The 17,750-nt window shown below is 35.9% G+C and overlaps 2 protein-coding genes across 7 annotated transcripts in view; both read right to left on the reverse strand.

The window, feature by feature from the left end:
* The window catches only part of LOC121892295 (trichohyalin-like), a 60,065-nt gene extending 46,414 nt beyond the window's left edge, over nucleotides 1-13,651 (reverse strand). Inside the window, exons 1-11 of one of the 2 annotated variants that reach the window (XM_042405272.1) lie at nucleotides 13,627-13,651; nucleotides 12,876-12,969; nucleotides 12,149-12,241; nucleotides 11,429-11,527; nucleotides 10,779-10,877; nucleotides 10,057-10,143; nucleotides 9,300-9,398; nucleotides 8,586-8,672; nucleotides 6,298-6,402; nucleotides 5,823-5,909; nucleotides 5,050-5,166 (exon numbers count right to left, since the gene is read on the reverse strand). In XM_042405272.1, the coding sequence (XP_042261206.1) occupies nucleotides 5,050-5,166; nucleotides 5,823-5,909; nucleotides 6,298-6,402; nucleotides 8,586-8,672; nucleotides 9,300-9,398; nucleotides 10,057-10,143; nucleotides 10,779-10,877; nucleotides 11,429-11,527; nucleotides 12,149-12,241; nucleotides 12,876-12,969; nucleotides 13,627-13,629 (970 nt within the window). In that variant the 5' untranslated portion in view covers nucleotides 13,630-13,651. Of the gene's footprint in view, nucleotides 1-5,049; nucleotides 5,167-5,822; nucleotides 5,910-6,297; nucleotides 6,403-8,585; nucleotides 8,673-9,299; nucleotides 9,399-10,056; nucleotides 10,144-10,778; nucleotides 10,878-11,428; nucleotides 11,528-12,148; nucleotides 12,242-12,875; nucleotides 12,970-13,626 lie in introns of those variants that run through there. The other variant, XM_042405273.1, reaches the window with a different exon arrangement.
* LOC121892294 overlaps nucleotides 1-17,750 on the reverse strand; it is a 343,857-nt gene that overhangs the window by 293,857 nt on the left and 32,250 nt on the right. For 4 of the 5 annotated variants that reach the window (XM_042405250.1, XM_042405253.1, XM_042405252.1 and 1 more), the window contains exon 8: nucleotides 15,462-15,587. The exons of the other annotated variant lie outside the window; for it this stretch is intronic. In XM_042405250.1, coding sequence (XP_042261184.1) covers nucleotides 15,462-15,587 — 126 coding nt within the window. The remainder of the gene's footprint in view (nucleotides 1-15,461; nucleotides 15,588-17,750) is intronic. 5 annotated transcript variants of the gene reach the window in all.

Here is a 17,750-nt window from a genome sequence, read left to right on the forward strand (position 1 = left end):
TTATCACTAAACTGTTACTCTCACTCCATTTTTTCCCTTCCCCTCATAGGTCATCCCCACTACTGAATTATACATATAAGACTCATAATTATTGTAAAATAAATGATAATAACACCACACTTCATACAAAGTTTGTATATAATGTACTGTAAGTATATAGACCTTTCTGCTGTATCCTTCAAAAATGAGCTGCTTTTAACCGTGACACCCATCCCCCCACTTTCTTCCCTCCTCCCTCTCAGTTGGAGAGAAGAATTTCAGAGTACTCTTCTTGTGAAATATCCTCATAAATCCCATGACTATGGCCAAATCTTACATTAAAAATCACATTTTAGTAGGAATTTTCATCGCAAATCCATTGATACAGGTTTGAACGTGGTCTGACTAGTTTAGACATCAGACGCCCCAGTTTGGCACAAAGTCCATGCCCAGAGATTGCCTCCCTATTGGTTTACATTATAAAGTGCAATGTGGCACTCCAACTTTCGGGGCTTACAAAATCTAAACCATTCAAGTTATTAAGTTATTAGTTAGTAAGTTATCAAGTTTTTAATAACTTTTGTTCAGCACAGTGTCATAAGTCATGTATTCAAGTTTGAAGCTGATACCATTAACGCCCTAGGAGGAGATAGCGTTTCTTGGGGGTCCAAAATTGGCGCAAAGTCGTACTTTGATGGGCATATTGCGGACTTCCTGTTGAATTTAGGTCAGGGGTGTCGCTGTATGATTTGTAGGTCTTGATGAGACGAATAATTGAGTTTTGGTTTGATCTATCTACGACATTCCTACGGGCTGTGGCGGCCATTTTAGTGACATAGGTGGCGCTATAGAGCACATTTTGGCACTTTGGGGGATAATGCGCGCCATATTTGGTGAGTTTTTGAACATGTTTAGGGGGTCAAATTTAGGTCTGAAGTGGTGAGATAACAAAGAAAGAATTAAAGCTGCAAGCATCGTTGAACGGGCCCTTGCGCCTTTGTGCACGTCGGGCAGTGGTGCAGTCGAAGGGCTTCTGTGACGGGCATGTAGATGTCTTCAGACCCGGGATGTTTTCAGACAGTTCAAGAAGGAGATAAACATCACTTCCTTTGTCCACTATTTTGCCCGCTGTTGGGCTGCTTTACTGAAATTTCGTAGGGGGTGCTATTCAGCCAGTTTGCATCACTGATGGAATATTGTCATGTTCATGTGTTCAGGCCGGGAGTCTTATCAAACATGTAAAGTTTGGTGCAGAATGGAGCATTTACAATAAAGTTATAGCAACTTCCTCTGTCATGGCGAAACATCAAATCTCAACTGTGTGAGGATGAGAATTTTCTGCAGGGTGAGACATGGCTGCCTTGCTCACACCTGTGTCATAAAAATCATGCAAGTTTTGTGCCCATTCACTTGAATTTCAATTAGTAAATTGAAAACCCTTGATGAGTTTGTGTGTAAAACAAATTAATTTCCTAATTTTCATCAAGTCTATTTTAGGAATGTAAAGACTTTTAACTAGGGATGCACGACATTGGATTTTTGTCGATATCCGATATGCTGATATTTCCAACTTGTGGCCGATTGTTGATATCTGCACATATTTTTACCAGCTGGCTGAGGAGGCTATTATGCATGCAAGCATAGATTATACTATGATCAAGAAAGACAATATATGAAGGAAGAACTTAGGAAGACTGGACTTCAGTAGCTCAGCATTAAAGTTCTTCCCCCATATAAGCTATAGTCTTTCTTGATCATTAGTACAATATATGATTGCATGTGTAATAGTCTCCTCAGCCAAGTGGGAAAAAATATGTGCATATATCAACATCGGCAATTGGCAAAAATGACAGTCAAAAAGTAATCATGTTAAATAATTGTGATACAATATTGAACAAGATAATCGTGATTATGATTTTTGCCATAATCGAGCACCCCTAAAAACAACATAAATTGTGATTTACATACACACACACACACACAGAGTTTAGGAGCACATGTACTCCTTGAAAAAAAGTGAGGATTGAACACTGCTGTCAGATGTGTAGAAACACTAAGTAACTGGAGTGTGGCGCAGTCCAAGGGCTTCTGTCACAGGCATGTAGATGTTTTCAGACCTGGGCTGACAAGTCTTACTTTACCCCCCCCCCCCCCACCCCCCCCCTCTCATTCTCTCTCTCTCCCTCTCAGCTGGAGAGAAGGATTTCAGAGTACTCTTCTTGTGAAATATCCTCATAAATCCCATGACTTTGGCCAAATCTTACATTAAAAATCACATTTTTTGTAGGAAATTTCGTCGTGAGTCCATTGATACAGGTTTGAAAGTGGTCGGACTTATATTATATTATATTATAGTTTAGACGTTTGGCACAAAGTCCATGCCCAGAGATTGCCTCCCCATTGGTTTACATTGTAAGGTGTGATGTTGCACTCCAACTTTCAGGGCTTACTAGATCTAAACCGTTCGAGTTATTACAAATTTTTTATAACTTTTGTTCAGCACAGTATGATAAGTCTTAAAGTATTAAAGTTTGAAGCCGATACCATTAACACACTAGGAGGAGATAGCGTTTATTCAAAGTCCAAAATAGGAGCAAAGTCATACTTTCATGGGTGAACTGCGGACTTCCTGTTGGATTTAGGTCAGGGGTGTCAGCGTTTGATTTGTAGGTCTTGATGAGACGAATAATTGAGTTTTGGTTCAATCTCTCTACGACATTCCTACGAGCCGTGGCGACCATTTTAGATACATAGGTGGCGCTCTTGAGCACATTTTGGCACTTTGGGGGTTAATTTTGACATTTTATCAAATTTTTCACCAGACCTGATGTGCATGCCAAATTTGGTGAGTTTTTTGAGCATGTTTAGGGGGTCAAATTTAGGGTTGAAGTGGCATATTAATAAAGAAAGAATAATAAGAAAGAAATAAACACACAAAATACAATGTGGTCTTCGCCCTTTGGGTTCAGGCCCCAATTAAAGCTGCAAGCAGCGATGATTGAGCCCTCGCAACCTTGCGTACGTCGCTGTGTGGCGCAATTGAAGGGCTTCTGTCACTCGCATGTAGATGTGTTCAGACCAAGGCTGTTTTCAGACAGTGCAAGAAGGAGATAAATATCACTTCATTTGTCCAATATTTTGCCTGCTGCTTGGGCTGCTTCCTTGAAATTTCATAGGGGGCGCTATGGAGCCAGTTTGCATTACTGATTGAATATTGTCATGTAGAAGTGTTCAGACTGGGACTCTTATCAAACATGGAAAGTTTGGGGCAGATTGGAGCATTTACACTAAAATTATAGCAATTTCCTCTGGAATGCCGAAACATCAAAAGTCAATGCCGCGCCACAGCCACACGCTTCAACGATAACTAAATCTTTTAATAACTTTTGATCACAAACTAGTCTAGATGACACACACTGATTTTGAAGTCGTTATGATGAATTCTGTAGGAGGAGTTCGTTAAAATACAAGACGTGAAATCGCCAAAATTGACCACTAAATTCAAAATGGCCAACTTCCTGTTGGGTTTCAGCTATGGGTCCCAGAGACTTTTTTGTGTGCCCTGGCATGATGCATGTGTGTACCAATTTTCATACATGTAGATTTAACGTGGCGTGGGGGCTGCTTTGTTGACATATGGTAGGGGGCGCTGTAGAGCCATTCTGCCACACTTATGCCAGCCACTGATACGATATTATAGACTGTAAGACCTGCCATGTGTGTGCAAAGTTTTGTGAGTTTTCAAGCATGTCTTGGCCCTTAAAAACAGCTTCGTATTTTGTGGCGAACAATGTGTTGCCATAGCAACGGCTTTCGATGAAAACTCAAAGGCTTCAGGAGCTATCGTCATCAAGGTCTTACACCTTGGCTTACCAAATTTTATGTGTTTCTGACTAACCTGCTAGGAGTAGTTTGCAAAAGAGTGGCGCTTAATACTTCCTGTTGCCAGTAGGTGGCGCTATGACTGTCACTAAATATGGGTCTTTACATGTCTTCAGACCAGGACTCTTAACAAGCATATGAAATTTGGAAAAGATCAGACCATGTGGAGTCAAGTTATAATGCTTTGAAATTTCATGGCGAGACATCGAAATTCACTGCGTCGTCATGGCAATACCTTTGGACGAAAAGTCACCAACTTCATAATATACGATCTCCAAGGTCTTGAGGCTATTCTGAGTAAGTGGAACTGATCACCGTGCTACCCACAGGGCGTCAAAGTGTAAAACATGTAACTTCCTGTTGCCAGTAGGTGGCGCTATGACTCAGGTCCAATATTGACACATGGATGTGTTCAGGGCGGGACTCTTTCCAAGCACAAAAGGTTTGGGTCTCTTAGGATCGTGTATGCCGGAGTTATTTTTTGGTTATTCATTGGTTTACATTGTAAAGTGCAATGTGGCACTCCAACCCCCCCCTCCCATTCTCTCTCTCTCCCTGTCAGTTGGAGAGGAGAATGTCACTCTTCTTGTGAAATATCCTCATAAATCCCATGACTTTACCCAAATCATTAACATTAAAAATCACATCTTTGTGTAAGAAATTTCATTAAGTCTTGTGTATTATTGTGTATAAGTTTTGAGGCAGTAAATTGTCACTGTTAAATCATAGATTAATTTACTCCCTGAAATATTCAAGACAACCGCTCATCAGACCTAGTTAGATGTTAGTGTCTTATTACAACTTTTGGTTAGCACCGAGGACGCTACATTGTACTACAATTTAATTGTGTAATTGCTATCTTGTTCGGACTTTTGTTCCTTATTTACAGTTTTCTGTACAAAAGCCATTTTTTGTTATTGTTCAACATGTACTTTTTTGTTTGTAAAATGTATTCAGACACAGTGATTTTACAGTCAAAGTAAGCTTACTTAATTAACATTTTTGCCTTCAGTAGTGTAGATGGAGACATGAAAGTTAGTGCTGTTGCAGTTATTTGTTGTGAGATTTAACCACTAAGACAACAAGTCGACCCTGAAACATCCAGAAACAGATTTGATTTATATCAGACCATCAAAATACAGTATATTTAGTGCATCAAAAAAACCACAATATTTTGTGACGTCTTACCTTCTCTCCGTTTGCGTCTGAGAAAGGTGATGCCTTTGTATATTAAATAGATGATGATGATGATGAAACCAACCAGCATACATACTGGTATGAAGTTGAACATCCAGGTCAGATCCCCTACAAAAATGAATGAATAAATAATTAAAACAACTAATGGTTTACAAGGACACTGTATTGTATTCCAATGTTGTTAGCTGATCCCATCTTTGATAATGCACTCTGAGGTGACCCAATACAGAAAAATAATGAACTCAAAGCTCATCATTTAGTCATTTAATGCTGTTAGAACATGTTTTGTAACTCCTATGAGGACATTAAGTACATTGTCATGTTTAGGAAAAACAGTAAGATGCATTAATAGTGCATAATAGTAGTGATGTTGCAGTTATTAGTTATGACCTTTAACCACTAAGACAACAAGTCGACCCTGAAACATCCTTTTATGCAGATTCATGAAACATCTGGAGAGAATCTCTTGGTATTGGTTGTGGTTGTGGATGTTTGCATGAGGATAGAAACTTCCTGTCTCTTAGCATGAAAATACATCATCAGGACTAATATTGTTGGTAGAATCACATTCTTGAAAGAACTTGAATATGAATGATGCACAACTAGATTAACATTATCAGTCAAATTTACATAAATATTAATATACCACACCTAAAGAAATATAAATAATGTAAATTCAAGTCAAAGATTTGATTTATATCAGACCACCAAAATACAGTATATTTAATGCATCAAAATAAATACAATATTTTGTGACTTCTTACCTTTTCTGCCTTTGTATATTAAATTGATGATGTTGCACACACCCGAAATACAAAGTGCTGTTAACATGAACGTCCATTTCAGAGTCCCTACAAAAAAGAGAAACAATAAATAGCTAAGACAGCAAATGGTTTACAAGGACACTGTATTGTATTCCAATGTCATTAGCTGATCCCATCTTTGATAATGCATTCTGGAGAGAATCTCTTGGTATTGGTTGTGGTTGTGGATGTTTGCATGAGGATAGAAACTTCCTGTCTCTCAGCATGAAATACATCATCAGGACTAATATTGTTGGTAGAATCACACTCTTGAAAGAACTTGAATATGTATGATGCACAACTAGATTAACATTATCAGTTAAATTTACAGAAATATTAATATACCACACCTAAAGAAATATAAAGAATGTAAATTCAAGTCAAAGATTTGATTCATATCAGACCAAAATAAATAAAATATTTTGTGACTTCTTACAGAATCTGGCTCGGTATCTCAAATACATGATGATGATGCTGATGATGCAACCAACCAGAATCACTCCAAATATTGCTGTTAAGATGATCATCCATGTCAGACCCCCTACAGAAAATGAAAGAATAAATAATTAAAACAACAAATGGTTTACAAGGACACTGTATTGTACTGTAATGTCGTTAGCTGATCCCATCTTTGATAATGTACTCTGAGGTGCCCCAATACAGAAAAATAATAAACTCAAAGCTCATCATTTAGTCATGTAATGTCTGTTAGAACATGTTTTGTAATTCCTATGAGGGCATTGAGTACATTGTTATGTTTAGGAAAAACAGTAAGATGCATTAATAATGCATAATAGTAGTGATGTGGCAGTTATTAGTTATGACCTTTAACCACTAAGACAACAAGTCGACCCTGAAACATCCTTTTATACAGATTCATGAAACATCTGGAGAGAATCTTTTGGTGTTGGTTGTGGTTGTGGATGTTTGCATGAGGATAGAAACTTCCTGTCTCTTAGCATGAAAATACATCATCAGGACTAATATTGTTGGTAGAATCACACTCTTGAAAGAACTTGAATATGTATGATGCACAACTAGATTAACATTATCAGTCACATTTACATAAATATTAATATACCACACCTAAAGAAATATAAAGAATGTAAATTCAAGTCAAAGATTTGATTTATATCGAACCACCAAAATACAGTTTATTTAATATGAGTGCATGATTCAGGAAATCTCATGATTCGATTCAGAATCGATTCAATTCGCGATTCAAAATCAATTCTCAATTCAATACATTCATAGATTTGATTCTAGATTGATGTTTTGAGTAACTCTTTCCATTTGACTGCAGGAGACACTTTTATAGGTCTCAAAGAAAAAAATCACACTGAGTCAAGTGTAAACATTTGCTATCAACATCAACCCTGACTAAGATTTATGTTCCTTTAGTTCACTCAGTCAACAGGAAACCAAAGCAGCCCTGAGACAAAGAGTCAAATGAATACTTAATACAAAAATAAAAATGATTGCAAAGATAAACTGCTGAGTGCAAAACTTCAAATAATAACTTAAATTCATACTTCAAATAACAAAATCAAATAAACAATAGCTGCCTGTTACATTTAGCTGCAAAGTGCAAACCAGAAAATTGACCAAATTGGTCAAATTGATCACTATAAGCGGATGACTATTATAGCCGATTTTGTTTCTTTTTCTTAATTTCTCATGCAGATTACCATCTAATTGACGTTTGTATATTTATTACATGAATGTAAAGTAATGAAACGGGCAGTTTCGCTATTTACTGAATTTTATTGTCTGTTTCAAAATACAGAACAGCTGTTTAAACGCTTGTTTTACTGCTGCATCTTGTTGGCTTGTTTTTGGCAGTTTGTCATAAACTTCAAGGAGACGTTTTTCACTGAGATAAAATGACTTTCTCATTCTCGTCCTCAGAAAACCAGCTGGCAGTCTGTTGTGTGTTAATCTGCGGGGGAGGGGGCTGCAGGGAGAAAGTTGAACCAGAACCAACTTTTGGAGAAACGTAACCTGTAACACTTTACAACCCTGCATTATGACAAAAACATTACTGGGAAGAGAGGAGGAAAATTTCTCTTTGTTTGATAACGTTAAAAGTAAAGTTAGGCTTTGCTGACAGCTTCCCGACTAATTTCAAAAAGACGAGAGAGAGAGAGAGAAGCAGTGGTCGAGCGAGCTAGAGAGTGAATGAAGAGAGGGAGCGCTGGTAACCTTAGTGATGAAGCTGGTGAATCAGATCAATAAAACGTTTTTTTTCTGATTGTTTCACGGCGGTTACAAATAAATAAACCCACAACCACACAAACCTGCGAAGGTGCACTGCAACGCCTGATAACAGCATTAGTCTTGTCAAGCTCCTCCTTTCCTTCGAGATAAGAAAATACTAAATATGTTTAAATGATTGCCTTCATTGCTGATGGACCAGTTTATATTTGTTTTTCTGTCAAGTACTCAATTGCTCGGAGTCTCTCGATGATACACACTTCTCTTCATTCTTACCCCCGGAGTTGGGTCCAGGTGGAAACCAGCGCAGCGTCGTTGCGCCATCGATGGGATTCAACGAGCTAACTCATGTCAGGAAAAAACGGAAAGCAGCGTTGTGGCAAGACTGAAAAATGTGAATCGATTCTGAATCGGTGGAGATATAATTGCAATTCTTATGTGAATCGATTTTTTTGTGCACCACTAATATTCAGAGCATCAAAATAAATACAATATTTTAAGATTTCTTACCTCTTACGGCTCTGTATAATGAATTGATGATGTTGAACACAACCGGAATACAAACTGCTATTAACAAGAGCATCCATTTCAGATCATCTAAAAAAATGAATGAATAAATAATTAAAACAACAAATGGTTTACAAGGACACTGTATTGTATTCCAATGTCGTTAGCTGATCCCCTCTTTGATAATGCACTCTGAGGTGACCCAATACAGAAAAATAATAAACTCAAAGCTCATCATTTAGTCATTTAATGCTGTTAGAACATGTTTTGTAACTCCTATGAGGACATTGAGTACATTGTCATGTTTAGTAAAAACAGTAAGATGCATTAATAGTGTATAATAGTAGTGATGTTGCAGTTATTTGTTATTAGCTTTAACCACTAAGACAACAAGTCGACCCTGAAACATCCTTTTATGCATATTCATCAAACATCTGGAGAGAATCTCTTGGTATTGGTTGTGGATGTTTGCATGAGGATAGAAACTTCCTGTCTCTTAGCATGAAAATACATCATCAGGACTAATATTGTTGGTAGAATCACACTCTTCAAAGAACTTGAATATGTTTGATGCACAACTAGATTAACATTATCAGTCACATTTACAGAAATATTAATATACCACACCTAAAGAAATATAAAGAATGTAAATTCAAGTCAAAGATTTGATTTATATCAGACCAAAATAAATAAATAAAATATTTTGTGACTTCTTACAGCTTGTGTCTTTGTATTTTAAATAGATGATGGCAATGATGCAGCCAACCAGAATCACTCCAAATACCGCTGTTAAGTAGAACATCCATGTCAGATCCTCTACAAAAAATGAAAGAATAATTAATTAAAACAACAAATGGTTTACAAGGACACTGTATTGTATTCTAATGTCATTAGCTGATCCCATCTTTGATAATGCACTCTGAGGTGACCCAATACAGAAAAATAATAAACTCAAAGCTCGTCATTTAGTCATTTAACACCTGTTAGAACATGTTTTGTAACTCCTATGAGGACATTGAGTACATTGTCATGTTTAGTAAAAACAGTAAGATGCATTAATAGTGCATAATAGTAGTGATGTTGCAGTTATTTGTTATGAGCTTTAACCACTAAGACAACAAGTCCACCCTGAAACATCCTTTTATGCAGATTCATCAAACATCTGGAGAGAATCTCTTGGTATTGGTTGTGGTTGTGGATGTTTGCATGAGGATAGAAACTTCCTGTCTCTTAGCATGAAAATACATCATCAGGACTAATATTGTTGGTAGAATCACACTCTTGAAAGAACTTGAATATGTATGATGCACAACTAGATTAACATTATCAGTCAAATTTACATAAATATTAATATACCACACCTAAAGAAATATAAAGAATGTAAATTCAAGTCAAAGATTTGATTTATATCAAACCACCAAAATACAGTATATTTAGTGCATCAAAATAAATACAATATTTTGTGACTTCTTACCATTTATGGCTTTGTACATGAAAATGATGATGTTGAATAAACTCAAAATACAAGGCGCCAAGTATATGACATTCCATATGAGATACCCTACAAAAAAATGTAAGAAAAATTAATTAAAACAACAAATAGTTTACAAGGACACTGCATTGTATTCTAATGTCATTAGCTGATCCCATCTTTGATAATGCACTCTGAGGTGACCCAATACAGAAAAATAATGAACTCAAAGCTCGTCATTTAGTCATTTAATGCTGTTAGAACATGTTTTGTAACTCCTATGAGGGCATTGAGTACATTGTCATGTTTAGTAAAAACAGTAAGATGCATTAATAGTGCATAATAGTAGTGATGTTGCAGTTATTTGTTATGAGCTTTAACCACTAAGACAACAAGTCCACCCTGAAACATCCTTTTATGCAGATTCATCAAACATCTGGAGAGAATCTCTTGGTGTTGGTTGTGGTTGTGGATGTTTGCATGAGGATAGAAACTTCCTGTCTCTTAGCATGAAAATACATCATCAGGACTAATATTGTTGGTAGAATCACACTCTTGAAAGAACTTGAATATGTATGATGCACAACTAGATTAACATTATCAGTCACATTTACAGAAATATTAATATACCACACCTAAAGAAATATAAAGAATGTAAATTCAAGTCAAAGATTTGATTTATATCAGACCAAAATAAATAAATAAAATATTTTGTGACGTCTTACTGTTTCCATGCTTGAATGTTAAATAGATGATGATGATGATGAACCCAACCAGAATCACTCCAAATATTGCTATCAGGATGTACATCCATGTCAGATCCACTACAAAAAAAATAAATGAATAAATAATTAAAACAACAAATAGTTTACAAGGACACTGTATTGTATTCCAATGTCGTTAGCTGATCCCATCTTTGATAATGCACTCTGAGGTGACCCAATTGAGTACATTGTCATGTTTAGGAAAAACAGTAAGATGCATTAATAGTGCATAATAGTAGTGATGTTGCAGTTATTTGTTATGAGCTTTAACCACTAAGACAACAAGTCCACCCTGAAACATCCTTTTATGCAGATTCATCAAACATCTGGAGAGAATCTCTTGGTATTGGTTGTGGTTGTGGATGTTTGCATGAGGATAGAAACTTCTTGTCTCTTAGCATGAAAATACATCATCAGGACTAATATTGTTGGTAGAATCACACTCTTGAAAGAACTTGAATATGTATGATGCACAACTAGATTAAAATTATCAGTCACATTTACAGAAATATTAATATACCACACCTAAAGAAATATAAAGAATGTAAATTCAAGTCAAAGATTTGATTCATATCAGACCAAAATAAATAAAATATTTTGTGACTTCTTACCTATTATGCCATCATATATGAAATTGATGATTATGTTGAACATATCCAGAAATAATACTGGTATTAAGATGATCATCCATTTCAGATCATTGGCAGAATCTGAAAGAATAAATAATGACAACAACAAATTGTTTACAAGGACACTGTATTGTATTCCAATGTTGTTAGCTGATCCCATCTTTGATAATGCACTCTGAGGTGACCCAATACAGAAAAATAATAAACTCAAAGCTCATCATTTAGTCATTTAATGCTGTTAGAACATGTTTTGTAACTCCTATGAGGACATTGAGTACATTGTCATGTTTAGTAAAAACAGTAAGATGCATTAATAGTGCATAATAGTAGTGATGTTGCAGTTATTTGTTATGAGCTTTAACCACTAAGACAACAAGTCGACCCTGAAACATCCTTTTATGCAGATTCATCAAACATCTGGAGAGAATCTCTTGGTATTGGTTGTGGTTGTGGATGTTTGCATGAGGATAGAAACTTCCTGTCTCTTAGCATGAAAATACATCATCAGGACTAATATTGTTGGTAGAATCACACTCTTGAAAGAACTTGAATATGTATGATGCACAACTAGATTAACATTATCAGTTAAATTTACAAAAATATTAATATACCACACCTAAAGAAATATAAAGAATGTAAATTCAAGTCAAAGATTTGATTTATATCAGACCAAAATAAATAAAATATTTTGTGACTTCTTACATCCGCCTTTGTATAGAAAATAGATGAAGATGACGAACCCAACCAGAATCACTCCAAATACTGCTATGAAGATGAACATCCATGTCAGAGCCCCTACAAAAAATTAATGAATAAATAATGACAACAACAAATAGTTTACAAGGACACTGTATTGTATTCTAATGTCGTTAGCTGATCCCATCTTTGATAATGCACTCTGAGGTGACCCAATACAGAAAAATAATAAACTCAAAACTCATCATTTAGTCATTTAATGCTGTTAGAACATGTTTTGTAACTCCTATGAGGACATTGAGTACATTGTCATGTTTAGTAAAAACAGTAAGATGCATTAATAGTGCATAATAGTAGTGATGTTGCAGTTATTTGTTATGAGCTTTAACCACTAAGACAACAAGTCGACCCTGAAACATCCTTTTATGCAGATTCATGAAACATCTGGAGAGAATCTCTTGGTATTGGTTGTGGTTGTGGATGTTTGCATGAGGATAGAAACTCCCTGTCTCTTAGCATGAAAATACATCATCAGGACTAATATTGTTGGTAGAATCACACTCTTCAAAGAACTTGAATATGTATGATGCACAACTAGATTAACATTATCAGTCAAATTTACATAAATATTAATATACCACACCTAAAGAAATATAAAGAATGTAAATTCAAGTCAATTATTTGATTCATATCAGACCAAAATAAATAAATAAAATATTTTGTGACTTCTTACCACTTCTGCCTTCGTAGTTTGAATCCAAGATGAGGATGATGTTGAACATACCCAGAATACATACTAATGTGTAGATGATTGTCCATTTCAGAACCTCTACAAAAAATGAAAAAATAATTAATTAAAACAACAAATGGTTTACAAGGACACTGCATTGTATTCTAATGCCGTTAGCTGATCCCATCTTTGATAATGCACTCTGAGGTGACCCAATACAGAAAAATAATTAACTCAAAGCTCGTCATTTAGTCATTTAATGCTGTTAGAACATGTTTTGTAACTCCTCTGAGGACATTGAGGACATTGTCATGTTCAGTAAAAACAGTAAGATGCATTAATAGTGCATAATAGTAGTGATGTTGCAGTTATTTGTTATGAGCTTTAACCACTAAGACAACAAGTCCACCCTGAAACATCCTTTTATGCAGATTCATCAAACATCTGGAGAGAATCTCTTGGTGTTGGTTGTGGTTGTGGATGTTTGCATGAGGATAGAAACTTCCTGTCTCTTAGCATGAAAATACATCATCAGGACTAATATTGTTGGTAGAATCACACTCTTGAAAGAACTTGAATATGTATGATGCACAACTAGATTAACATTATCAGTCACATTTACAGAAATATTAATATACCACACCTAAAGAAATATAAAGAATGTAAATTCAAGTCAAAGATTTGATTTATATCAAACCACCTAAATACAGTATATTTAGTGCATCAAAATAATACAATATTTTTGACTTCTTACCATTTATCCATTTGCGAGGTAAATTGATGATGCCTTTGCGTCTGAAAGTGATGACGATGATGCACACAACCAGAAATAATATTGCCATGAAGATGAGCTGATTCCCTACAAAAAAAGTGAATGAATAATTAAAACAACAAATGGTTTACAAGGACACTGTATTGTATTCTAATGTGGTTAGCTGATCCCATCTTTGATAATGCACTTTGAGGTGACCCAATACAGAAAAATAATGAACTCAAAGCTCGTCATATAGTCATTTAATGCTGTTAGAACATGTTTTGTAACTCCTATGAGGGCATTGAGCACATTGTCATGTTTAGTAAAAACAGTAAGATGCATTAATATATTAAATGTGTTACAGCAGATATTTGTTGGTGTGATAACTCACTTATGAAGGAGTTGAAGACTTTTTCACTGCTGATGTTGCTGACTGGGTTTTCAAACGCACAGCTGAACCAGCTCAACCACAGCTCCTTTTCCATCTAGAAATTGGGAGAAAAACAATATTAGCTGAAATCTCATAATCCAAACATACAGATCTTTTGAGGAGCTCACTTTGTCTTTTTACAGTATGTCCAGATTATCAACAATAACATCAGGGACAACACAGTGATGTGGCTACTTAGTCATTCAGTCATCAGCTTTTCACTATATATGCTGTAATCCACTATTTAGCACATCTGCAAGACTGAATTATCCAGTATAAATTACAGTATACTAGTAGGCTTTGGTAGAATACTAAAACCTTATTTGGGCAATCTCTAACATCTTTTTGATTTTTTTTCTCTGTATCACAAATAGATATAAAGTAATTAACAGAGAAACCTGTCAAGTTTTCGAATATCACATTTTTATCACATGCAAGATTGTATGGGAAACAAAAAAGATACAAAAACACTGTAATCGTCACATCTGGTGTATAGAGGACCAAAAGTGTCGCAAAAATAGTAACAAATTATTTCTTTTATTAATACCTAATTGTACAATAAATATTAATAAATTAATAAATAAATTTACAAATTAATTAATGTGATGCTTTATTACTATTGCCATGACACATGTGGAGATATTCAGAGTTTTAAAAATGTCTGAACACTGAAGGTTTAAACTTGTGATGAAATGTTTTTGAATGTTTTGTGAAAGTATGACGTTCATATAAAATATTGAATTATCTCAACAGTTGCCTGTTAATTGGATAAAAATAAAAATGTCCAACCTTGTATCCAAATGCAGCTCTTGTTGTCACTTTTTTATGACTTTACAGAGACAAGTCTGGCTCTTTCCATGATCTGAAATCTTTATTTTCTGCAGGTTTGTTCATGTTGCTGTTCATTTTATTTAATTATATATTGTTTATTTACCAGAGACGATACACAACATATTTAATATACCAGATATAGTTAATTTCAGAAATACTCTAAACTGTCTAAATATCCTAAACTGCACAGCCTGGATTCTGCCTCAGCTGGTCACCAACTGATGCCTGAATATGTGAATCAATTTAAAAACTAGATTCTGGTTTATTCTTGCAACATGATTTATCTGTTACTGATGAGACACACAAACATCATTATTCTGTGTTTACCATTGTTATTTTCTGCTCCTTGGTTGAAGACCACGTCGTATCACCTGATGTCCACCAGTAGGTGACTGGTTCAGCACCTGTGGTGTTGCCATTACAGGTGAAGACACAGTAGGTCATCGAACACCATTCGGAGAGGGTGGGTTTAGGGACAGAAGCTGATAGAAAACAAAACAAAAAGACATTTCCTTTGAATTTAGGACCGTTTTGATAAACTAAGACAAACTTCATACACAATTCCTCCACTTACAGATAACCAGGAGTTCAGTCTTGCTGGTGACTTTGTTGTTGATCTCTACTGTGTAGCTGCCGCTGTCATCTGGAGTCAGTCCTGTGATCGTCAGCGCTCCAGTTGAAGTGTCCAGCCTACCACGCTCTGCAAAAATGCACAGGTTTAGCTTCTAAACAGGGATTTTTAGTCATCTTACAGTATGTTGTCAGCTAGAGTCACTTATTTCCAGTGTTGGTCACTTAAGAGTGGGCAGCTGAAGAAATATGCACTTTAAAACACTAAAAATGTTTGTAGAACAGCTGATTTTCGTACATACTTGTTTTGATTTCTCACAAAAAAAGCAAGTAAATCCCTTTTTTATCTCTCTATATAAAGCAAGGAATCTCTGTCTGTCTGTATGTGGGTGCACTTGCAGCTTGGCAGATTGCTATTATAATGGCGCATTTGCTAAGTAGTAAGAATGAGCGCGTCTCTGCAGAGGAAACGGATCTGCTTGTGCATGAAGTGAAAGCGCACGATCCATAATGAGCACACTGACCCCTGCTGCTCATGGACCCTCCTGTGACCCCAGACCACCAGTTTAAATGTCAAAAGCAAAATTTGTTTTTGTTTTTATTATTTTAGTTACAGCTTTGGTTTCTTTAAAATTGTTTTGTTCAGTCATGGAGTAACAGGTAAAATCAGTGAGGTTTTAACTGCTGAAAGTTTGGAAACCTGATCACTGTAATCTCAAAAATGTTAAAGAATATTTGTTAAATTAAATTAAATTAAATTAAATCATTAATTTTAATCATGTAAAAAATCATCTTACACAGTTATCAGGACTTTCTAAGGTTCTGATCCTGCTGCTGGCAGCAGCTAGAAGCTGTCCAGATTTATTTCCTTCTTTAGTTGAATCATTGTTTTCACCTCATTTATTTCCTCATGTGTTCCTCATGTCATCATGTACTGATGAAGCAGGAAAGTCGATCTGTGTTTGATCTGTTGTTGATATCTGTTTGCTGGGTCTTGACAGACACCTTCAACCTGACAGATCTGTTTAAATACCTCCATGTATTGCCTCGATTTAGTCAAACAATTAGACAATTTCATCCCTCATTACTGTGATTAGCTAATTCTGATAAATATCAGGACTAACCATTATGACATGTAACTTTTAAAATATGTTGATGTACACAATAATAATCTTTCACATTGTAATCCTTTTATTTGTTATCTTTTGCATGTTTGTGCGCTGCTGCGCGTCCATGTGTGTAACAAGCAGAGTGTACATTGTGCACCCGCCTGTAGGCGCATATTACTATCCTGATAACACTTAAAATAACAGTGAAACACTGCACCATTGACTTCAGACCAGGTTTTTGTTGGTCAATTGCGCAATTGCTTTCTGCTGCCTCAAGATAGCAATGCACCTGACCACACCTTATTTTAGGACCAACACGCCCATGGGTGCTCAGATGGGTGCAAGTGCATTTGCTATTTAAACAACATGGGCGCTGGACAGGAAACTGCGTTGGTCTTAAACTAGCATTGTGCTTGGTGCTGCTTTGCACCGGGTGTAAGATAGGACCCTTAAGCTCTACTATTGAACTGTGTAACGTTACTGTGAATGAAACTTGGCATGTAAGTTTAAGACTGAGTGCTGGATGTCTCAGGCATGTTCATAAATATATAAAATACCTAATTTGCTTCTTCTGCCAGTGGTGTCAACAAACATAAATACAGTCAGCGCCACTCTGCCATTACAACCCACATTGTGGTCTGAGGTGGGATCATATCAGCAGTGATAAGAACTACCAGAGAATGAATTGTTTAGAGAGTTAAGTTCTATTCCTGTTCTTCACATACAGGAACTTTGTATGTGTGTTCAAGACATAGTGCAGGATGTCTCAGGCACGTTTTGAATGATTACTACAGTTCATCTGATCAACTTCAGTCTCCAGATAGTCTGCATCTGAGGTGTTTAGGGAGCGTCAGTAAATTGTAGGGTCAACAATAGACTGCATGTGAGGTGTTTAGGGAACATGGTTAAATTATAGCGCCTACTGATGGCCTGAATGTGAGGCATTTAGGGAGCATCAGTAAATTGTAGTGTCTACCGATATGAGAGGGGTTTATGGGAGAGGAACATCTCTCTCTAGGTATTGAGAAATCAACATGTTCCGAACATGCACATTTTGAACAGGCACTGCACTAGTAACCCTAATTCCATTAATTTACCCATTGATTATGTAATTAAGGTATTTAATAGGGTTTCACAAGGATAATGAATGAATAAATCTAAAGACTGCAACATATTCAGATATT

The sequence above is a fragment of the Thunnus maccoyii genome, chromosome 24 (genome assembly GCF_910596095.1).
Source record: "Thunnus maccoyii chromosome 24, fThuMac1.1, whole genome shotgun sequence".
Classification (NCBI taxonomy): domain Eukaryota; kingdom Metazoa; phylum Chordata; class Actinopteri; order Scombriformes; family Scombridae; genus Thunnus; species Thunnus maccoyii.